The sequence below is a fragment of the Bufo bufo genome, chromosome 1 (assembly GCF_905171765.1).
Source record: "Bufo bufo chromosome 1, aBufBuf1.1, whole genome shotgun sequence".
Taxonomy (NCBI): domain Eukaryota; kingdom Metazoa; phylum Chordata; class Amphibia; order Anura; family Bufonidae; genus Bufo; species Bufo bufo.
In genome coordinates this window covers 162,838,421-162,861,013 of record NC_053389.1, presented here as the reverse complement: position 1 = coordinate 162,861,013, position 22,593 = coordinate 162,838,421, and the positions used below count along the sequence as shown (strand labels likewise).

At 43.0% G+C, this 22,593-nt stretch overlaps 1 protein-coding gene across 5 annotated transcripts in view; it reads right to left on the bottom strand.

Moving 5' to 3' along the window:
* UBASH3B (ubiquitin associated and SH3 domain containing B) overlaps window positions 1-22,593 on the bottom strand; it is a 169,673-nt gene that overhangs the window by 21,486 nt on the left and 125,594 nt on the right. For all 5 annotated transcript variants that reach the window (XM_040431313.1, XM_040431321.1, XM_040431329.1 and 2 more), the window contains 4 exons: window positions 19,826-20,024; window positions 14,276-14,445; window positions 13,530-13,738; window positions 13,284-13,413 (listed from right to left, as the gene is read on the bottom strand). In XM_040431313.1, coding sequence (XP_040287247.1) covers window positions 13,284-13,413; window positions 13,530-13,738; window positions 14,276-14,445; window positions 19,826-20,024 — 708 coding nt within the window. The remainder of the gene's footprint in view (window positions 1-13,283; window positions 13,414-13,529; window positions 13,739-14,275; window positions 14,446-19,825; window positions 20,025-22,593) is intronic.

The following is a 22,593-nucleotide window of genomic DNA, read 5'->3' as shown; positions in this document are numbered from 1 at the left end:
TATATTCTTTGGGCCGGGCAGAGAGCTGAGTTCAGACCGGGTGGCCGAAGCCTGGGTTTTAGTAACGTGGAGGTTGTGTGGCGCGGGATTCGCAGGCTCCGCTGGTCGCAGGCCCTCCCGGAGGCTGTCGAGCTCAGTAAGGTGGTATGATCCCCAGTCATTCTTGTGGTACACGCTGGAGGGAATGATTTATGTATGCTCAAGGTCGCGGAGCTCATTTCCCTCATCAGAACCAACATGGAGAGGATCCCGTCCTTTTTTTCAGAGGTGATCTTGGTTTGGTCGGAGATTGTCTCAAGAGTCACTTGGCAGGGTGCTAGGGACGCGGGTGCAATCGAGAGAGACAGACGCACTGTTAATGCCAGAATTTCTCGTTTCGTTCGCTCCAGGGGAGCATTGTGGTACGTCATCATCAACTTGAGGGGGATAATCAGCGCCTCATGCGTCCAGACGGGGTGCATTTAAATGAGATTGGCCTTGATATTTTTCTTTATGGTCTTCAGGATGCGCTGGAACAGGCCTTGCTTTTGTTGGGTGGGGGTCGGAGCGCGGTGTAGGGTTACACGGGCTCCTCTGTGGAGGTCGGTTCTAAGAATATACTAAGAGGGAGGAGAAAGCGGAATTGCCCACTGGGGTGCAGTGGTGGCATATCGCTTCTCACACTCCTGAAGTGGTTGTGGTTTTGGAGAAAAGTTTTGTAATTTGCAAAATTAAAGAAGGAAAATATAATAAGAAGTTAAATAAAGCTGTGACCGACCCTCATTCCAACAAAAAAAATCGTTGTTCTGGTGTGGTTATTTGTTTGCGGGGGAAGACATGTGGTTAGGTGGTTGGGTGCAGTTCTCGGCAGTCTTTTTGTTCTGTTAGGAGATATGCTGCCACAAGAGGTGTTTGGCGACGCCTTTATCTTCTGCTGAATACACATACACGATAAGCCAAAGCGATTTTGTACAGTATTTGTGTGTGGGAGCCAGTGGAGAGCTATAAGTCAAACGAGAGATAGGCCGACGGCCACTGAAAAAACTAAAATATTACAGAATGATCTAGATAAGCTGGCAGCACGGGCAAGAACATGGCAGATAAAATTTACCGTTGATAAATGTAGAGTAAACCACCTAAGCCACTGTATTCGTATTACTGCTTACACATTAAACGGAGTAAAACTAGGGACAACAGAGCAAGAAAAAGACGATAATTCTGGTTACACATAGGCTAAGCAGCAGTACTCAGTGTCAGCCAGCAGCTCCAAAAGCAGATACGATATTAGGGTATATAAAAAGAGAGATACAAATCTGTGATCCCAGTGTAATATTCTTCCCTTTATAAATCTCTCTTAAAGGCCGCATCTTGAACATGGGATTCCGTTTTGGGCTCTGTATTCTATAAAGGATATAGGAGAGGTAGAAGAAGTCCAGAGATGGGCAACCAGATTATTAAGGGGAACCTGTCACCAGTTTTATGGTGTCCTAACTAAGGGCAACATAAATAAGTGACTGATTCTCTTAGCACAATGCTGGGTCACTTTCTTTAATTGACCCAGTCAATCTGCCAACATCTTGTATTGAAAAGCTCCAGCTGATAATGATGAGTCCTAAATATTCATGAGCTCCTGACTCTCCCCGCCCACCTGCTGCTGAATGACAGTTTGTTTCCATATGAATCAGCAGCAGGTGGGCAGGGGAGTGGCTATAGCTCTGAATTAAATATACGCTGGACTCAATGACATCACGCCGGACTCAAATCAGCTCCCCTGCATGCGGCATGCGGCATCTTTGTGTGTATATTATGAGGTAACCATCTATCACACCAGTAAGTGAATACATCTAAGGCACTTTTTAGTAGTTAATGATTGTATATAATTAGTTAGATTATAATCAAATATCCACATGACAGGTTCCCTTTAAATGGGATGGAATGAGAGCAGGGATGGACTGGGAACTTCAAGTGGCCCTGGGGAAAAAACTAAAAGTGGCCCCAATTTGTTAGCGAGTCCAAATTGACAGAAGGCGGGGCTAACACAAGCCACACGTAGGCAGGGACAACAGAAGTAGGTGGAGCCAGCAATAACGTAGTGCAGCACAAAATACCGCCCCAGCAAAACCAAATACCACAGCGCAGAATATAATATTGCCCTATCACCATACTGAGGGCAGTGATACAGTTGAATTCAGGAGGGCACCTGCGGCCGCTGGCCAGGTGCATAAGTACCAGATGCTTCTACATTAATTAATGCTGAGAGCCTCAGATTGTTATGTATCTGGCCATCGGCCGTGAGGAGGGCATCAGTTCCACTGGGAAATATCCCTGTAGGGTCTATGGCCAGTCCACCCCTGAATGAGAGGTTTAAAAATCAGGCATGCTCAGCTTGGAAAAAAGACAACTTAGAGGTGATCTCATTCACCTATATAAATACATGTGTGGTCAATATAATGAACGGGTGCATGATTTATTCATTCCAAAGACTTTACAAAGGACCATGTGGAGGAAAGAGACATCTAAATATGAAAGGGTTCTTTACAGTTAGAGTAGTCAGACTGTGGAATGCTCTACCCCTAGAGGTAGTAATGGCAGGTACTACTGTAGGTCAGCATTTATAAAAAGGGTTAGATGCTTATCTGTTAGGGTTATAACTGAGGGTTGTAATTAATGTAATAATTAACATTGCTTAATTCATCTTTTTTCACCCTATGTAACTATGATGAGAGCCGAGAGCAGGGAGTCCCTGCAGGGAGGTACTTTGTGTTCTGCCAATTGTCAAGGAAACCTGTTAACTACTACAAATTGTCCAAAACCGACAACCCCTTTAAGGAAGAGTGTCAGTCAGGCCAGACCCCCTTGTTGTATGTACTACAGAGTGCAGGGAGTGAAGCATCACACTGTCCTGTAAGGCTGAAGATCTTCAGGCCGAGACATCTAACACTCAGCCATTGAATGTCACAACTGTCTGGGAAGTTGCACAGAAAAATTTGAGGTCTGTAATTATTTTTTTTTTGTCTGAAGCCACTAGGGGGCACTAACTTACAATGGAAAAAAAATGACAAACTGCATTGACTAGCCAGCACTGTAAGAAACGTCACATCCATGGAAGATAAAGAAGTGATGAATGCACAAAATGGAATGTCCAATGACGTGCAAGCGAGCGCAAACCTCAGAGTTACATAATTAGCTGCGTACAGACCGCATGCTGCAGAACACAATGGAACTCATAGTAGATAAATGAGAACCAGAACTAATTTGGAGAAGTGGGTAATGTGGAGCAGGGGTGACTTCCAGCTTATGGGTCATTTTGTACTTATACATGGATCCTGGTTATAAATAACACAAAAAGCTGAATCCTGAGGCTGGTGTGATCTATAAGATACCCATATAGGTACATACATAAGTCAAACGTATGGGATAGATCCTGTGGCGTAACTAGAAAGGACTAGGAACCACAGAAAATTTTCGAACGCCCCCCAAGCAACTTCTTTGCAACCCCCTCCTCCCGTGCATCCCCCACTCCTGTTGTTAGTCTAGATCGCTCTCTCAGGTAAGCCCCGGTTGCCGCTACATCCATTTCCTACAGTGTCACTGTATAGAAGGTCATTTTATAATTCTGTTGCAGGGGCCCAGACAATAAAATCTTTTAGTCCTCCTCCTGGGTGGGCCCCTTCTGAGTTCGGGCCCCAAAGCAGCCGCTTCTCCTGCTTCCCCTATAGCTACGCCCTGGATAGGTCAGACAAAATTCGCAGTCATGTGACTTACATGTAACAGATATAAAAGTTTGGGTGTGTACCCCTGCCCTAGATGACAGCCACTGAGCCACCAAAGTAATGGTACATAGGAGCACATTGGGTCAATTGGCAGTTCCAGCCATAGGAATACATTGGGTCACATTGCAGTCGCAGTCCATATAAATACATTGGGTCACTTGGCAGTCGCAGTCCATATATGTTGGAGCACATGACAAGCGCATAAATAACATGATAGTCGCGGTCAATAGCAACACAATGGATCACATGACAGTCACAGTCCTTTGTCACGTGAAAGATTCTGTCCATAGAAATATTTAAGGTCACAATCCCCCAATAAGATGCACGTGGGGTTGTATAACACTGGCACTGCATCAACGTAAATCTACTACACATGCTAGCACCTGTATAAGGCTACTTTCACACTAGCGTTGTTTAAATCCGGCGTTCAATTCCGACACCGGAACTGCCCGCCGGATCCGGAAAAACGCGTGAAAACGGATTACATTTGAATCCTGATCAGGATTTTGATCACAATGAAAAAATGCATTGGAAAAAACGGATCCGCCATTTATGGACATTTTTTTCACATTTTTCGGCTTTAACATGCAAAAGCCGGATCCGGTTTGACTGAACACACGGCGCCGGATCCGGCGTTAATGCAAGTCAATGGGAAAAAGACCGGATCCGGCGTTCAGTCAAAGTGTTCAGGATTTTTGACCGGAGGTAAAAATACAACATGCTACGGTTTTCTGAAAAGCCTGATCAGTCAAAAAGACTGAACTGAAGACATCCTGATGCATCCTGAACGGATTACTCTCCATTCAGAATGCATGGGGATAAAACTGATCAGTTCTTTTCCGGATTTGAGCCCCTAGGACGGAACTCAGCGCCGGAAAAGAAAAACGCTAGTGTGAAAGTACCCTAAAGGATATAGTACACCCAGAATAAAAATAAGTCACCTGAAGATGGAGTATAAAAAAACAACAAAATACTACTCCCCTCCCTCACCCGGTCCCTACTTTCGATTGATCCCTTATTAATGGATCAGGATAGCCAATCGAGAACTAGTAAAAGTTTTGGGGTGAGATTAGCATTGTCATGGATTAGCACTTATATGAAACGAACAATATAATGTCCTCAGTCATGATCGCATATCTAGATTTTAGCGCATATCTAGATTTTAGTAAGGCTTTTGACACTGTCCCACATAGAAGACTTATCAATAAACTGCAGTCATTGAGCATGGACTCCCATATTGTTGAGTGGATTAGGCAGTGGCTGAGTGACAGACAACAGAGGGTTGTAGTCAATGAGAACATTCAAAACAAGGTAATGTTACCAGTGGGGTTCCACAGGGATCTGTACTGGGACCAATTTTGTTTAATATCTTCATAAGTGATATTGCAAAAGGCCTCGCTGGTAAGGTTTGTCTTTTTGCTGATGACACAAAGATATGTAACAGGGTTGATGTTCCTGGAGGGAAACGCCAAATGGAAAAAGATTTAGGAAAACTAGAAGAATGGTCAGAACTCTGGAAACTGAAATTTAATGTGGATAAGTGCAAGATAATGCACCTGGGGCGTAAAAACCCAAGGGCAGAATATAGAATATTTGACACAGTCCTGACCTCAGTATCTGAGGAAAGGGATTTAGGAGTAATTATTTCAGAAGACTTAAAGGTGGGAAGACAATGTAATAGAGCAGCACGAAATGCCAGCAGAATGCTTGGATGTATAGGGAGAGGTATAAGCAGTAGAAAGAGTGAAGTGCTTATGCCGCTGTACAGAACACTGGTGAGACCTCACTTGGAGTATTGTGCGCAGTACTGGAGGCCATATCTCCAGAAGGATATAGATACTCTAGAGAGAGTTCAGAGAAGAGCTACTAAACTGGTACATGGATTGCAGGATAAAACTTACCAGGAAAGGTTAAAGGACCTTAATATGTATAGCTTGGAAGAAAGAAGAGACAGAGGGGATATGATAGAAACTTTTAAATACATAAAGGGAATCAACTCGGTAAAGGAAGAGAGCATATTTAAAAGAAGAAAAACTACCACAAGAGGACACAGTTTTAAATTAGAGGGGCAAAGGTTTAAAAGTAATATAAGGAAGTATTACTTTACTGAGAGAGTAGTGGATGCATGGAATAGCCTTCCTGCAGAAGTGGTAGCTGCAAATACAGTGAAGGGGTTTAAGCATGCATGGAATAGGCATAAGGCTATCCTTCATATAAGATAGGGCCAGGGGCTATCCATAGTATTCAGTATATTGGGCAGACTAGATGGGCCAAATGGTTCTTATCTGCCGACACATTCTATGTTTCTATGTTTCTATGATATATAGGCTGGTTGTCAGCAGTAATAGATGGAATAGCTGTTACAGTAGAATAAGGTGTATGGATCTCATGTCTGATCACAAGGTAAATACACTACTCAAAAAATAAGAGGGAACATTTAATCAACACAATGTAACTCTCTAAGGCCCCTTTCACACGGGCGAGAATTCAGCGCGAGTGCAATGCGTAAGGTGAACGCATTGCACCCACACTGAAGCCGGACCCATTCACTTTAATGGGGCTGTTCAGATGAGCGGTGATTTTCACGCATCACTTGTGCGTTGCGTGAAAATCGTAGCATGTTCGGATGTGGTGCGATTTTCACGCATGGTTGCTAGGAGATGATAGGGATGAAAGCCATCCTGGACCCCATTAAAGTCTATTCACTGTATCATTTTCCCTTATAACCACCACGTGGTGAGCGCAATTACGTCAAAGGTCCTTTGGCAGGTCCTGAAAGAAGATGAAAGAAGACGATGCCGGCTGCGCGAACAAGAGGATGAGGTGAGTTAATATTTTTTATTTTTTAACCCCTCAATCCACATTTTAGTAAGCATTCTGTATTAAGAATGCTAATATTTTCCCTTATAACCATGTTATAAGGGAAAATAATAAAATGAATAGAACACCTAACCCAAACCCGAACTTCAGTGAAGAAGTCCGGGTTCGGGTCTGGGTACCACATTCAGATTTTTCTCACACGCATGCAAAACGCATTGCACTCGTGCGGAAAAAAATGGACATCGGAACGTTATCGCAGTCAAAACTGACTGCAATTGCGTGCCTACTCGCGTGGTTTTCCCGCAATGCACACGCGACGCATACGGAACGCACGTGGTGAGCGCAATTACGTCAAAGGTCCTTTGGCAGGTCCTGAAAGAAGATGAAAGAAGACTATGCCGGCTGCGCGAACAAGAGGATGAGGTGAGTTAATTTTTTTTTTTTTTTTTAACCCCTCAATCCACATTTTAGTAAGCATTCTGTATTAAGAATGCTAATATTTTCCCTTATAACCATGTTATAAGGGAAAATAATAAAATGAATAGAACACCTAACCCAAACCCGAACTTCAGTGAAGAAGTCCGGGTTCGGGTCTGGGTACCGCATTCAGTTTTTTCTCACACGCATGCAAAACGCATTGCACTCGTGCGGAAAAAAATGGACATCGTAACGTTATCGCAGTCAAAACTGACTGCAATTGCGTGCCTACTCGCGTGGTTTTCCCGCAATGCACACGCGACGCATACGGAACGCCCGTGTGAAAGATGCCTAAGTCCATCACACTTCTGCATATGTGTGCATTGCGGGAAAATACATGGATATGGTAACAAGCAGTATACACAAATCATTCACCCGACCCGGGTTTCGCTTTAGGAAGCTTCATCAGAGATACCCCTGACTGCTTGTTACCATATCCATCTTGTAAGTACAATAAAGCCTTGCAGTTGGAACTTTTGTGATTGTACTTCACTATTTGCGGCACCTTGATTTCTCATAAGGTTCCCCAGAGGAGAGGTGAATCCGAGTGAACTGACCGCTTACCCATGTCCACGAAATTTTTGTGAGATCTGGAAGACAGGATCATTCAGCTTTGTCCTGGAGCAGCGCGGTCCATTTACAGAAAACGCTGTTTTGAATCAATTTCTCCTGCTGTTGTGCAAATTGAACAGACAACAGGTAGAAATAATAGGCAATTAGCATGGCAACCCCTATAAAGGAGTGGTTCTGCAGGTGGAGACCACAGACCATTTCTATGTTTTCATCCTTTTTGGATGTTGTTTTGGTGACTTTTGCTTTTTGTCATTGCTCTCACCCCTAGAGGTAGCATGAAGCAGTGTCTACAACCCACAGAATGTTCTCAGGTAGTGCAGCTCATCCAGGATGGCAAGAAGGTTAGCTGTGTCTGTCAGCATAGTATCCAGAGCATGGAGCAGATACCAGGAGACAGGCCAGTACACCAGGAGACGTGGAGGGGGCCGTAGGAGGGCAGCAACCCAGCAGCAGGACCGCTACTTCCTCCTTTGTGCAAGGAGGAACAGGAGGAGCAGTGCCAGAGCCCTGCAAAATGACCTCCAGCAGGCCACAAATGTGCATGTGTCTGCTCAAACGGTCAGAAACAGACTCCATGAGGGTAATATGAGGGACCGACGTCCTTACAGCCCAACACCGTGCAGGGCGATTGACATTTGCCAAAGGACACCAAGATTGGTAGATTCGACATTGGCGCCCTGTGCTCTTCACAGATGAGAGCAGGTTCGCACTGAGCACATGTGACAGACGTGACAGAGTCGGGAGATGCCGTGGAGAACGTTCTGCTGCCTGCAACATCCTCCAGCATGACCGGTTTGGCAGTGGGTCAGTAATGGTGTGGGGTGGGTTTCTTTGGAGGGCCGCACAGCCCTCCATGTGCTCGCCAGAGGTACCCTGACTGCCATTAGGATGAGATCTTCAGACCCATTGTGAGACCATATGCAGGTGCAGTGGGCCCTGGGTTCCTTCTGATGCAAGACAATGCTAGACCTCATGTGGCTGGAGTGTGTCAGCAGTTCCTGCATGACGAAGGCATTGATGCTATGGACTGGCCTGCCCGTTCCCCAGACCTGAATCCAATCGAGCACATCTGGGACATCATGTCTCGTTTTCATCCAGCAACGTCACGTTGCACCACAGACTGTCCAGGAGTTGATGCTTTAATCCAGGTCTGGGAGGAGATCCCTCAGGAGACCGTCCGCCGCCTCCTCAGGAGCATGTCCAGCCATTGTAGGGAGGTCATACAAGTACATGGAGGCCACACACACCACAGAGTCACATTTCCTTGTCTTGAGGCATTTCCACTGAAGTTGAATCAGCCTGAAAGTAGATTTTCCACTTTGATCTTGAGTATCATTCCAAATCCAGACCTTCATGGGATATTAATTTTGATTTACATTGATCATTTTCAGCGATGGACTGGCCATCGGGAGTACCGGGAGAATCCCGGTGGGCCGATCGAATTATGGGCCGGCCAGGGCCGCCATCAGGGGGGTAAAGCTCCAGTAACAGCAGGCAGTGTGGGGGCGGCGCTCACTCACTGACGTCACACGCCTGCTCCTCCCGCACTTGTTACTGGAGGCTGGAGGCGGGAGCTGAATGTAAGGTAGTAAAGACTCTTTACTAAAGAGATGAGCGCTGTGCCCCCACGTGTAGTAGAATACCTACCTGGAGCCAGAGCAGACTGTGCACAGAAAGGGCACTTTGTCACTGTGGACAAAGTATGGCACTTTCTGTGCACAGATTGGCTCTAGGTGGGTACAGTGTGGCACTGCAGTCACTAAGGGCACTATTTATCTGGGCATAGTAGGGCACTATCTGCCCACATAGTCAACATATGGCGCTCTGGGCACTGCCATATAATAGTGTGGGTACGGCGATATTTGGTTCTATGTGGGCACTGTATGATTGTGGGCAGATAGTGCCATACTATCCACAGATAAATGGCGCATTTAGTGCCTGTCGTGCCCACATAGTGCCATATAGAACCCATACTCGGAAAGCGCCATACTTGTGTAGACAGAGTATAATTATAGGCAAAGTATGGCACTTTCTGCCCACGTTTTAGCTCTAGGTAGGTATGATATGGCACTTTGTGGGCACTGTAGACACTAAATACACAACTTATCTGAGCATAGTATGCCCAGGTCTTCCCACGGTCATACAGTGCTCAGATAGCGCCATGTTATGCACAGATAAATGGTGTATTTCTTGCTTATGGTGCCATACAGTACCTACCTAAAGTGAAAACCTACAGTACTTTGGCCACAGTCATACAGTGCCGACATAGAGCCAAAGTATGGCACTTTCTATGCACCTAGGTAGGTACTATATGGGTACAAATGCGCTATTTTTCTGTGAATAGGAGGGCACTATCGTGCTCTATGTGGGCACTGTATCACTATTAGGGCAGATAGTGCCATAGAGACAAAATGTCTCCCAGCACATTATACATGGCTCGTCATCATGGTTACGACCTCCCTGTAATCCAGCATTGGTGGTCGAAAAAAGCACCAAACTATGTGCACTCCCACAATCCCGGCTACTCCTATAGTGTGCAAGCACGACCACCGCTGCTGGATTACAGGGTGGTCAAAACCATGGAAACGAGCAGTGCATAATGTGATGGAAAAATGACTCCCGCCAGCAAAGGAAGCAATATGGACAATCACAATACATTAGTAAGTGCCTTGTATTAACTTTCTCTACAAGATAAATGCCACTTGCTGAAGAGACATAACCCCTTCAAGGATGCGTGCACTGATATGCTGTAGATTTGCATCCATTAAATCCACACTATTTACAGCATACATTGACCTGTGGTGCGGTTTTAAGTCTGCAGTCAGTTTATGCTGCGGATTCCCTCCTTTGCAGTGCACAGATCTGCTGTAAAATCTGCATGTAACTCACATATTTTGTTGTGGATTTTGCTGCTGCAAATTACGTCCTGCACGGATGTGCCCCTTGCTTTCTTTCATTTTGTATGCATAGGTGGTGCCCTATGTGGGCTCTGTATGGCACGCACTGTGCACTGTTTGGCAGTGGCTTGCCTAGTAAGGTGATCACCATCACCATGCTCAGTTTTTATTATCCCCACAGCCTGTGTTAAAATTAAAGTTACTGTCTGCAGCCTGCAGGATACCGATTTATTAATGTATACTACTGTGAGTGGCGGGGAGGGGGATCTATGGATGACGGCACTGTTATAGGGAGGGGGATCCGTGGATGGCACTGTTATGGGGGGGGTCTGTCATGTGGATGACATTGACACTTATGGGGGGGGGGGGGTCTGTGGATGACACTTATGGGGGGGATCTGTGGATACCATTATTTTTTTGAGTGTGTTTTGGAAAAATAAAGTGGGCCGGTCTGGCTGAAGTCCAGGGCCACTTTATTGTCCCAGTCCATCCCTGATCATTTTTAAGTTTTTTTGTTCTCAACGCATTCCACTATGTAATGAATAAAGATTTGCAAATGGAATATTTCATTCATTGAGATCTAGGATGTGGTATTTTTTACTGTTCCCTTTATTTTTTGAGCAGTTGGACAATTATATAATATTCAGTGATGTCAGTAACAGGTCTGGATCCTTTAAATGAGGAAAGAAATAAATATATTATCAAAAGAAACCGAATAGCAGCAAGGAGTATGTAGCATTGCATATCATATATAAAATAGTCCAGAATGAACGGCAGACTGGATATATATATATATATTACCAGGTATTATGTCACCACTTATTATACAGGGTGGCCCGCAAAATAGTATCCCGCCTCCAGCCATAGTATGACAAGATGAACGCGCAAGTGGATTATTTTTTTTTTTAATTACCCACAAGTCACAAAAGATGCTGAAAGTGGTCCCCGCTCACATCTCTGCATCTCTGGGCACATCGGATTATGTTGATACTGCTTGTGATGCTGGGGACAGTGTTTGTGATGTTTTCCTGGAGTTCATCCAGGGTATATGGATTGTTAGCGGGACACTTTCTTTTTTAAATTTCCCCAGAGATAAAAAATCTCACGTGGACAAGTCTGGGGAACGCGGTGGCCATAACCCCTTGCTCACAGTTCGCTTTCATGAACGTGTGGCAGTGAGATCCATGAGGTGTAGCGCATTGCCCCATCTTGTTGGAAAAAACAGGACATTTTTTCTTCTTCCACTTGTTCATTCATCTTGTCATACTACCACTGGAGGAGGGCTACTTTTTCATGGGCCACCCTGTATTACTAGTTAATCAGTTACTATGTTACCAGTTCATTTATTACCAGTTATCATATCACCTGTTATTATGTCCCAAGTTATTATATTACCAATTATTATATCACTAGTTATTACGGTATATTGCCTGTTATATCGCCAGTTATTATAGAACCTCATGGTGTCACGAGTTATTATAGCACCTGTTATGATTTTACCAGTTATTATATGGCCTGTTATGATGTCACCAGTTATTAAAATACCAGTTATTATGTCACCTGTTACAATGTCACCAGTAATTATATTGCCTGTTATATCGCCAATTATTATAGCACCTCTTATGATGTCACAAGTTATTATATCACCTGTTATGATTTCACCAGTTATTATATCACCTGTTATGATATTGCCACTTATTATATGGCCTGTAATGATGTCACCAGTTATTATATTGTCTACTATGATGTCACCAGTTATTATATCGCCTGTTATTATGTTTCCAGTTTTTTTTATACTTACAATGTTACTAGCTATGATGTCACCAGCTTTGTATTGGTCATGAAGCACAGAAGGTATCACTTGTGAGATACTGTGCATTTTTATAGGTGTGACAGAGCCCGTACCAACTCCCAGCTGAGCACAGTGACATTGGGACAATGGCGGTGAGAGCCGACTGCTTGGCTGATGACTGCAGCATTATCTCTGAGCTGTAATTATCCGCCGCTTTCACTTCATTTAGCTGTTTCCTTCCACATTGTCTCGGCCTGCTCATCTGTCTCTCCTTCTACAGATCTTATATCTGGGATTATTTATGAATGTGCTCAGCAACAGAAAGACGGCGGCTGGAATATTTAACTCCTCAGGGCCCTATAGTCAGAAACACAGCCAAGGCCTCAAGATGTTTAGACAGGAAATGTCCACAATATGAACACAGGAGGCCCTGTCCTCACACACATGGCCACATAGTGGACAGGATCGCACAATCCCCTCCTGACATACTCTGTACCATTGCTTTTTCCACTATGTATTGTATTTCTCAGTACACACTGCTCTCCTGACATACTCTGTGCTGCTTAGGAACCTGTTCCTTTTCTTACTTATCTGTCTCCGATTCCTCCTTTCAATTAGCACACTCCTCTTACATACTCTGCTACTGAACCCTGCTTCTTTCACTATATAACCCTCAATCAGTGACCTCCCACAAGATCCGCCCTGAAATCATCTGTGCTGCTGGGAACTTTGCGTGATGATTCAAAGATGTTCAGGGGTCCAGTAAATCCAATAGTCAGTCAGGAGAATGGAACTGTTGGGAGTGCTGGGTGTTTCTATAGATCATTGTCGGATCCCTCATAAGAGAGCAGGTTACTATGTTACCCAGGATGTAGCAGAGTTGTGTGTAACCTATATAGAGCGCTGACCCCCATGTCTTACTGCTGACCAACAATCAACATGTGCTACACTGTGATAAGTTGCAGTACATACTTGCATGGGCGGGCAGATAATGGTGAGTGCCGCAGCGTCCACCAGTCCCTGGTCATCTTGTCGTCTGTCCAGGATTCCATCGCTGAGAGGGTATGAGATAGCGCTCAGCATATTGAGGAGAGAGTATGACCTGTAGAACACAGTGTAGCACAGCAGCTGATACATTGTATCATGTAATGTCAAACACACAGGATACAGCACGACCACAGGTATCCCTGGTAAGTAAGGTTAGGTAGGTTCTCTTACCCATGAAATACCCAAGTGCCACATTCATCAGCCTTTGTCACATAGTTTTCAGGTAAGAGGCCTGAACATCCAGTGGCAAGCGACCAGCCGTAAATCCAACCTTCACTGGTGCTGGTCTGTTCTGTGGGGGACATGAAGATAAAATCGCCAGGCACCAGCTCCAGTTCGTCATCGTTTTGTGGTAGATACGGGTACACAACCTGCAACGTCTGAACAAAGGAGAACATAACCTGCTGAGCAAAAAATACAACTGAGGCCACAAACCTGTAAAGACCCAATGCTGAGGTGTTGTTCCTCCAGAGTGATACATTTCACCTGCACTGATACATTGTAACAAACCATCAGAAGAGCTGTTGGTAGGTTTACCTCATGAAGGATCGTCTAGCCTTCATATATTATAACAAACCCTCAGCTGTGAGGGGTATTAGCTACTCAACCTCTTGATGTAAATGTACAATGTTACTATTCACTGTCAGCAAGAGGGGATCTTGAAAATGGCGAGGAATTGAAACAGGCATGGATTGCCTTGCAGGCAGAGGATGCGCTTTACTTATCTGTACAGTATGTCAAATGCTTGATGTGTCATGGTCTTTTAAGCTGGAATGGCAGCCATATTGGTTTGCACTCAGCTTTCCCAGACACAGATATGACCAAGAAGCTGCCAGTGCCATATACCTATTTGTGATTGGACTTGATTAGTATTTTGGGGGTTCTTTTCATTTTAAGGTTAATGGTCTTTGTGTTACCTCATGATTGATATATCGGATGTCTCTGGAAAATATTGTCGCCACCCAGTCACATCCCAGGTTCAAGTCGATGTTCTGGGCCAGTTTTTCCAGAGTGGGCAGGTGATTGGCTTGGAAGTGATACGCCAATGTCACGTGTAACTGCTTCTTGTGTGGCTCCACCCGAACATCTGAAAACATACAGGGTCCAGGAGGTCATTCAGGATAGGTCATCAATAGTAATTCATGGATAACCCCTTTTGGGGTAATTCCAGTGAGCACATTTTTCTTTGGGCCCCATCTTTGAACCCCCAGGACCATAATAATTTTTATGAAAGATGTTTCAGAACATAAAGATAATTTTTTTTCATGGACGTAAATATAGCCATAGTGCATGCTTTGGGGCCCAGAGGTTGGGGGTGGCCCAATCAGGAGCAAAAACATTATACTTTTTTTGTGGGGAATAACAATATGGTGGCGTTATGCTACTTATGCTGCTATTTTAATATTCTTATTTACTTAAAGGGGTTATGTCTCACAGTCTCTTTCTAACAAAGCTAGAACCAGCTCTGTACCTCACATGGATCCAGAGATCTCCTCATTCATTGCTCTGCTAGATTTATATCAACCTGGCAGCTCAAGGGGAGTGTCTTTTCTGCTGCAGCTAAAGGGGCGTGTCCATGCTCTGCCTATCACAGCTCAGGAGGCAGTCAAAGGATGAAACTGAGCATGTGCGGCCATCTCAGTGAGCAGGACAAAGAAATAAGAAAAAGAACAAACAAAGGGTGGCACTTTACAGATGCATTTATTGAATAATTCCCTGGCTATGCTACCTTTTTAATTACATGCAATTGCAAAAGTATTCAGATCCAGCTGATGGTTTTAAAACTGTAGAATATATTTTGTGGAACAAACCCTTAACCCCTTTAGGACACAGCCTTAGTTCACCTTAAGGACCAGGCCATTTTTTGCAAATCTGACCAGTGTCAATTTATGTGGTGATAACTTTAAAACACTTTGACTTATTCAGGCCATTCTCAGATATTTTTTTCGTCACATATTGTACTTTATGACACTGGTAAAATGAAGTAAAAAAAAAATATTTTTATTTATAAAAAAAAATAAAAAATTTACCAAAAATTTCAATTTCTCTATTTCTACAATACATAGTAATACCTCCAAAAATAGTTATTACTTTACATTCCCCATATGTCTACTTCATGTTTGGATCATTTTGGGAATGATATTTTATTTTATTTTTTAGGGATGTTACAAGGCTTAGAAGTTTAGAAGCAATACCCAATTTTTAGGGACCAGTTCAGGTCTGAAGTCACTTTGCGAGGCTTACATAATAGAAACCACCCAAAAATGACCCCATTCTAGAAACTACACCCCTCAAGGTATTCAAAACTGATTTTACAAACGTCGTTAACCCTTCCACAAGAATTAATGGAAAATAGAGATACAATTTTCAATTTCAAAATTTCACTTTTTTGGCAGATTTTCCATTTTAATATTTCTTTTCCAGTTACAAAGCAAGGGTTAACAGCCAAACAAAAAAATATTTATGACCCTGATTCTGTAGTTCACAGAAACACCCCATATGTGTTCGTAAACCGCTGTACGGGCACACAGCAGGGCGCAGAAGGAAAGGAATGCCATACGGTTTTTTGGAAGGCAGATTTTGCTGCACTGGTTTTTTTGACACCATGTCCCATTTGAAGCCCCCCTGATGCACCCCTAGAGTAGAAACTCCCAAAAAAGGGACCCCCATTTAAGAAACTACACCCCTAAAGGTATTCAAAACTGATTTAAAAAAAGTAGTTAACCCTTTAGGTGTTCCACAAGAGCTATTGGCAAATGGAGATGAAATTTCAGAATTTCAATTTTTCTGCAAATTTTCCATTTTAATCAATTTTTTCCAGTAACAAAGCAAGGGTTAACAGCCAAACAAAACTCAATATTTATGGCCCTGATTCTGTAGTTTACAGAAACACCCCATATGTGGTCGTAAAACTGCTGTACGGGCACACGGCAGGGCGCAGAAGGAAAGTAATGCCATACGGTTTTTGGAAGGCAGATTTTGCTGGACTGTTTTTTTTTGACACCATGTCCCCTTTGAAGCCCCCTTGATGCACCCCTAGAGTAGAAACTCCAAAAAAGTGACCCCATTTTAAAAACTACGGGATAGGGTGGAAGTTTTGTTGGTACTAGTTTAGGGTACATGTGATTTTTGGTTGCTCTATATTACACTTTTTGTGAGGCAAGGTAACAAGAAATAGCTGTTTTGGCACAGTTTTTATTTTTTGTTATTTACAACATTCATCTGACAGGTTATATCATGTGGTATTTTTATAGACCAGGTTGTCACGGACGTGGCGATACCTAATATGTATACTTTTTGTTTATTTATGTAAGTTTTACACAATGATTTCTTTTTGAAACAAAAAAAATCATGTTTTAGTGTTTCCATAGTCTGAGAGCCATAATTTTTTCAGTTTTTGGGCGATTATTTTGGGTAGGGTAGGATTTTTGCGGGATGAGATGATGGTTTGATTGGCACTATTTTGGGGTGTGTGTGACTTTTTGATCGCTTGCTATTACACTTTTTGTGATGTAAGGTGACAAAAAATGGTTTATTTAGCACAGTTTTTATTTTAAATTATTTACGGTGTTCATCTGAGGGGTTAGGGCATGTGATATTTTTATAGAGCCGGTTGATACGGACGCGGTGATACCTAATATGTATACTTTTTTATTTATTTATGTAAGTTTTACACAATAACAGCTTTTTTAAAACAAAAAAAAAAATGATGTTTTAGTGTCTCCATATTCTGAGCCATAGTTTTTTAATTTTTTTGGGCGATTGTCTCAGGTAGGGGCTAATTTTTTGTGGGATGAGGTGATGGTTAGATTGGTACTATTTTGGTGGGCAAACGTCTTTTTGATCGCTTGCTGTTGTACTTTTTGTGATGTAAGGTGACAAAAAAATTGTTTATTTAGCACAGTTTTTATTTTTAATTTTTTATGGTGTTCATCTGAGGGGTTAGGTCATGTGATATGTTTATAGAGTCGGTCGATACGGACGCGGCGATACCCAATATGTATACTTTTTTATTTCCCCCTATTTTTTACCAATTTTTTTTTACTTTATTTGGGGAAAATTACGTTTTTGTTTATTTTTACTTGAAACTTAATTTTTGGGGGGGAAAACTTTATTTTTCACTTAATTTTTTTGTCCCACTTTGGGACTTCAACTTTTGGGGGTCTAATCCCTTTACAATGCATTCCAATACTTCTGTATTGGAATGCATTGGCTGTATGAGTAATACAGTGAGTATTACTCATACAGCTTCCGGCCTGTGAGATCCAGGGGGCTGGATCTCACAGGCTCGTCACCGAAAGGCAGCGCGATGCCTAAGGAAGGCATCGCGCTGTCCTGAAGAGGTTAAAGGGGTTATCCAAGACTATAAAAATGTCCCCCATATGCTGGGTACCTCACAATGAATATACTTACCTGGCTTCCCACACAGTTCCTGGTCCCCGCTCCACCCCTGACACTTCTCCCTGTGCGTGGATGAAAACATCCTTGTTGGGGGGGGAAGGGGGGAGAAGCCAATGGCAGGCGGGGATGGGCATGAGCCTCCCGTCTCCGCCTGCCATTGGCTGCTCCCCTCCGACACCGGTTATTTTTTATCTGCGCACGGGGAGAAGCTGCAGTGGCGGTGCAGGGACCAGGAGCAGCGCAGGGAGAGGGGAGCCAGGTAAGTATCTTAATTGTGAGGGCCTGGCATATGGGGATATTTTTATAGTCTTGGATAACCTTTCTAAGTGGTGGGGCCTTATGTTATTTTGCCATGAGGCCTTGTGAATTATAGTTATTCCCCTGAATTTTGTTTTTGAAATTCTTGATTAACGGGCTTCTGCTTGACTATCAAAAGCCATGTTATGAGAACCTGGAAGAAGGGGTCGGGGTCCAGCAATGAACCACACCAAACTGGTATTCTGGTAAAGGGCACTTGGCACCTGTACCTGCCATTTAAAGGGGTTCTCAGGAAATTAAGAAAATGAAAATACTTAAATATTACTTTATTATAAAAATATTCCTAAATATCTTTCATTAGTTATAATGGCTTATTTTGTCTACGGAGCTATCATTAGGAGAAATAAAATGGCCACCGTCCTATTAGTACACACAAAACCTGTCCTAATCACACAGGAGGACAAGTTACCTCACAACACGGAACTAAAGAGCTGCCTCATCCTCCTCTCTGCTCTGCTTGTCAGGGATTATGATCCTTAATACAGCTGATAAGATCTTCAGCTGAATCTCTGCAGGAATTGAGTCCATGAGGAGACATGAAGTACAGAGGACGGACAGAACAGACTGTGGTAATGGAGAAACATAGAAACATAGAATGTGTCGGCAGATAAGAACCATTTGGCCCATCTAGTCTGCCCAATATATCTGAATCCTATGAATAGTCCCTGGCCCTATCGTATATGAAGGATGGCCTTATGCCTATCCCATGCATGCTTAAACTCCTCCACTGTATTTGCAGCTACCACTTCTGCAGGAAGGCTATTCCATGCATCCACTACTCTCTCAGTAAAGTAATACTTCCTTATATTACTTTTAAACCTTTGCCCCTCTAATTTAAAACTGTGTCCTCTTGTGGTAGTTTTTCTTCTTTTAAATATGCTCTCCTCCTTTGCAGACTGCATACAAGTGCTGGTGCTCATTAACGACATCCCCACCTCCTCTCTGTACTTCATGACTCCTCATGAAATCCATTCTTAGAGAGATTCCACTGAAGATCTTAGATCTATTCAGAAAAATAATCCCTGACAATTTGAGCAGAGAGGAGACAAAACGAGCCATTATAACTAAAGAATGTTATTTAGGGATATATTTATAATAAAGCAACATTTAAGTATTTTCATTTTCTTAATTCTTGGAGAACCCATTTAAAGGAGTTAATCAATGATTAATGTAAAAAATGAAAATCAGACATCATATAGTACATGACAACCTCTTTCTAACAAAGCTAGAACCAACCCTGTACCTCACATGGATCCAGAGCTCTACCCATTCATTGTTCTAATTGCACCAATTCAAGCTGGCAGCTATGGGGCGTGTCCTTTCTCAGAAGCCTGTCTGCTGCAGCTATTGGCACTTGAAGGATGGAATTGAGCATGTGCGGCATTTTCAGTGAGCAGGACAGAGAAATTAGAAAAGGAGCAAACAGCAGGTGGCGCTATACAGATAGATTTCATTGAATAACTCAGTAGCTATAATACATTTTTAATTACATGCAATTACAAAAGTGTTCAGATCCAGACGCTGGTTTGAAAACTGTGGAATATTATTATTAGGACAACCTCTTTAAGACACAATGGTCCAAGCAAAGGGGCTATTTTCTTCAGATGGGAGTGACTTTGGAGCCAGGCATAGGGGGTACATGAAGGATCAACATTGACTAGGGGTCAGTAGGCAAGGGCACATATTGATTATACAATGGGCCAATTCTTTGATGCTATTCTATCTGAATGAGAACATAGTCTTCTCACCCGTTTTCATCAAAGCTTCTTCAGCAAAATCCGTTGCAAATTTCTTGAGAACTTCGGCGCACTCCTCGTTTACAAAGAGGCCGATGAAGTTTGAGGATGTGTAGAGCTCCAGGGGCAGGGGATTAGGAAATTTGGATTTCCAGCGGGATACGGTCGTCTGTAAAGCTTCACACAGCGCGTCCACGTCTTTATCTTCACACTGGACAGAAACAAAGCACAAATATCAGCACGACATAATCGTGTTATCTGCTGCTGGACGCTTCAGATTCAATTACTACAACAAGATCAATGGAAACCAGATGCTGTTCTTAAAGGAATATCCCAGGCTGCTGGTTTACACGAGGCTGCAATGTACTCTCAATGGCCGAGCAAGTCCTACCTACCAGGAAAAACCACATGATAAACTCTAGTGGAGTAACTTAAAGGGGTTCTCTGGGAATTTAGAAAAAGGAAAATACTTAATTATTACTTTATTATAAATATATTTTTTAAATACCTTTCATCAGTTATAATGGCTCTTTTTGTCTAGGGAGCAATCATTTGGAGAAACAAAATGGTCGCTGTCCTAATCACACATCCTCCTCTCTGCTATACAAGTCAAGGATTATGACCCTGGATACAGATAAGATCTTTAGCTGAATTTATCTAGGAAGGGAGTTCATGAGGAGACATGAAGTACAGAGAGGACGGACAGGACAGACTGTGGTAATGGAGACTGCATACAAGTGCTGCTGCTCATTATCCACATCTCCACCTCCTCTCTGTACTTCATGTCTCCTCATGAACTCCATTTCTACAGAGATTCAGCTGAAGATCATATTAAACTGTATTCAGGATCATAATCCCTGACAAGAGAAGCAGAGAAGAGGATGACGCAGCTCTTTAGCATAAATAGGTGCACTAATAGGACGGCGGCCATTTTATTTCCCCTGATGATTGCTCCGTAGACAATACGAGCCATTATAACTAAGTAAAGGTATTTGGGAATATATTTATAATAAGTTATAAATTATAATATTTATAAATAAAACCCCTTTAATTACTGAAATTGTACATTTCTATTAGAAAAATAGTTCTAAAGTGGCTAATTTTGTGTCTTAGCAATGCTTCCCAGGCCTCAACTTATATTATAAGTAATATTTAAGTATTTTCATTTTCTTAGTTCTCCTGAAACCCCTTTAAAGTGTAGTGTTTTTGTAATATACTTTAAAGAGATTGCCCAGGCTTTTTCTATTGATGTCATCAATATCAGGTCAGCGGGGGTCCGATACCAGGCACCCCGCCGATCAGCTGTATGAGGAGACGGCGCACGCAGTAGTATCTCTTCCTGCTCACCACTGTATGTCTATGGGACCGTAGCAGCGTAGTAGCGTCGGACCCCGGCAATCTCATTTTGATGACCTATCCTGATGATAGGTCATCAATATTAAAAGCCCCGACAACCCCTTTTAATTACTGAAATCGTACATTTCTATTAGAAAAATAATTCCAAAGTGGCTCATTTTGTGCCTTAGCAATGCTTCCCAGGCCTGAAAACCTCAGGGCCAATTTTCCATCCGTAGGAAAGCAATAACTTGCAGAATGATGCCCTGAGTGCATGGCATATTTATAAACCTGACTAAAAGAGAAACTGTCTTCGCTGCCTATAGTGACCAATCACAGCACAGCTTTCATTTTGCATTCTGCTCTTGAAAAATGAAAGCTGTGTGGTGATTGGCTGCTATGCGAACAAAGGCACTTTCTCTTTAAAGGGTTGGTCACTTTCTGGCTACTGTTGATGAGTGTGTATGTACGATGACTATATGGCACTAATATAGCCTTTGTTGACTGCACCTGCCAGCTGCTCCTGCACTGTTCTGAGGTTAGAGCATGTACGGTGTATGTGAATGGAGGAGGTGAGTGATGTGTCTGTTCCATCAGCAGGCATTTTATGGACAGCGCCTCTACGCAGACAGCACAGACGAGTTGCCCAACAAGGGGGCATTGACTTATAAAATATAGAAAACAATAGGGAATATCAACAAAGGCTATATTGGTAAGTGCCATCTGGCCATCTTAGGCTACTTTCCCACTGGCGCTTCTGGGTCCGCCTGTGAGATCCGTTTCAGGGCTCTCACAAGCGGCCCAAAATGGATCAGTTTATCCCCAATGCATTCTGAATGGATAAGGATCTGTTCAAAATGCATCAATTTGGCTGCGTTTGGTCTCCGTTGCGTTTTTTAGACGGTCACTAAAACGCAGCTTGCAGCGTTTTGATGACAGTCTGACTATGCGGAGCCAAACGGATCCGTCCTTACAATGTAAGTTAATGGGGACGGATCCGTTTTTCACTGACACAATATGGTGCAATTCAAAAAGGATCCGTCCCCCATTGACTTTCAATGTAAGTCAAGACGGATCCGTTTTGACTTAGACTTTTTTTTGAATGAATAATGCAAACGGATCCGTTATTAACGGATACAAGAGTTTGCATTATTGGTGCGGATCCGTCTGTGCAGATACAAGACGGATCCGCACCGAACGCAGGTGTGAAAGTAGCCTCACATACACATTGGTCAACAGTAGCCAGAAAGTGGACAACCCCTTTAAGACAGTTTTCCTAAATCTGCCCAGGTGTCTCCATAGGAATATAAGTTATAAACAGATAATATTGTATAGTATCAGCATTTAATATAGACACATGTTGGCGGTTATGTTGACATCCAAGGTTTGCCCCATTGTGGCAGCGGCTCTGTGGTCACCCCAGAGGTCAAGCATTATATCCAACT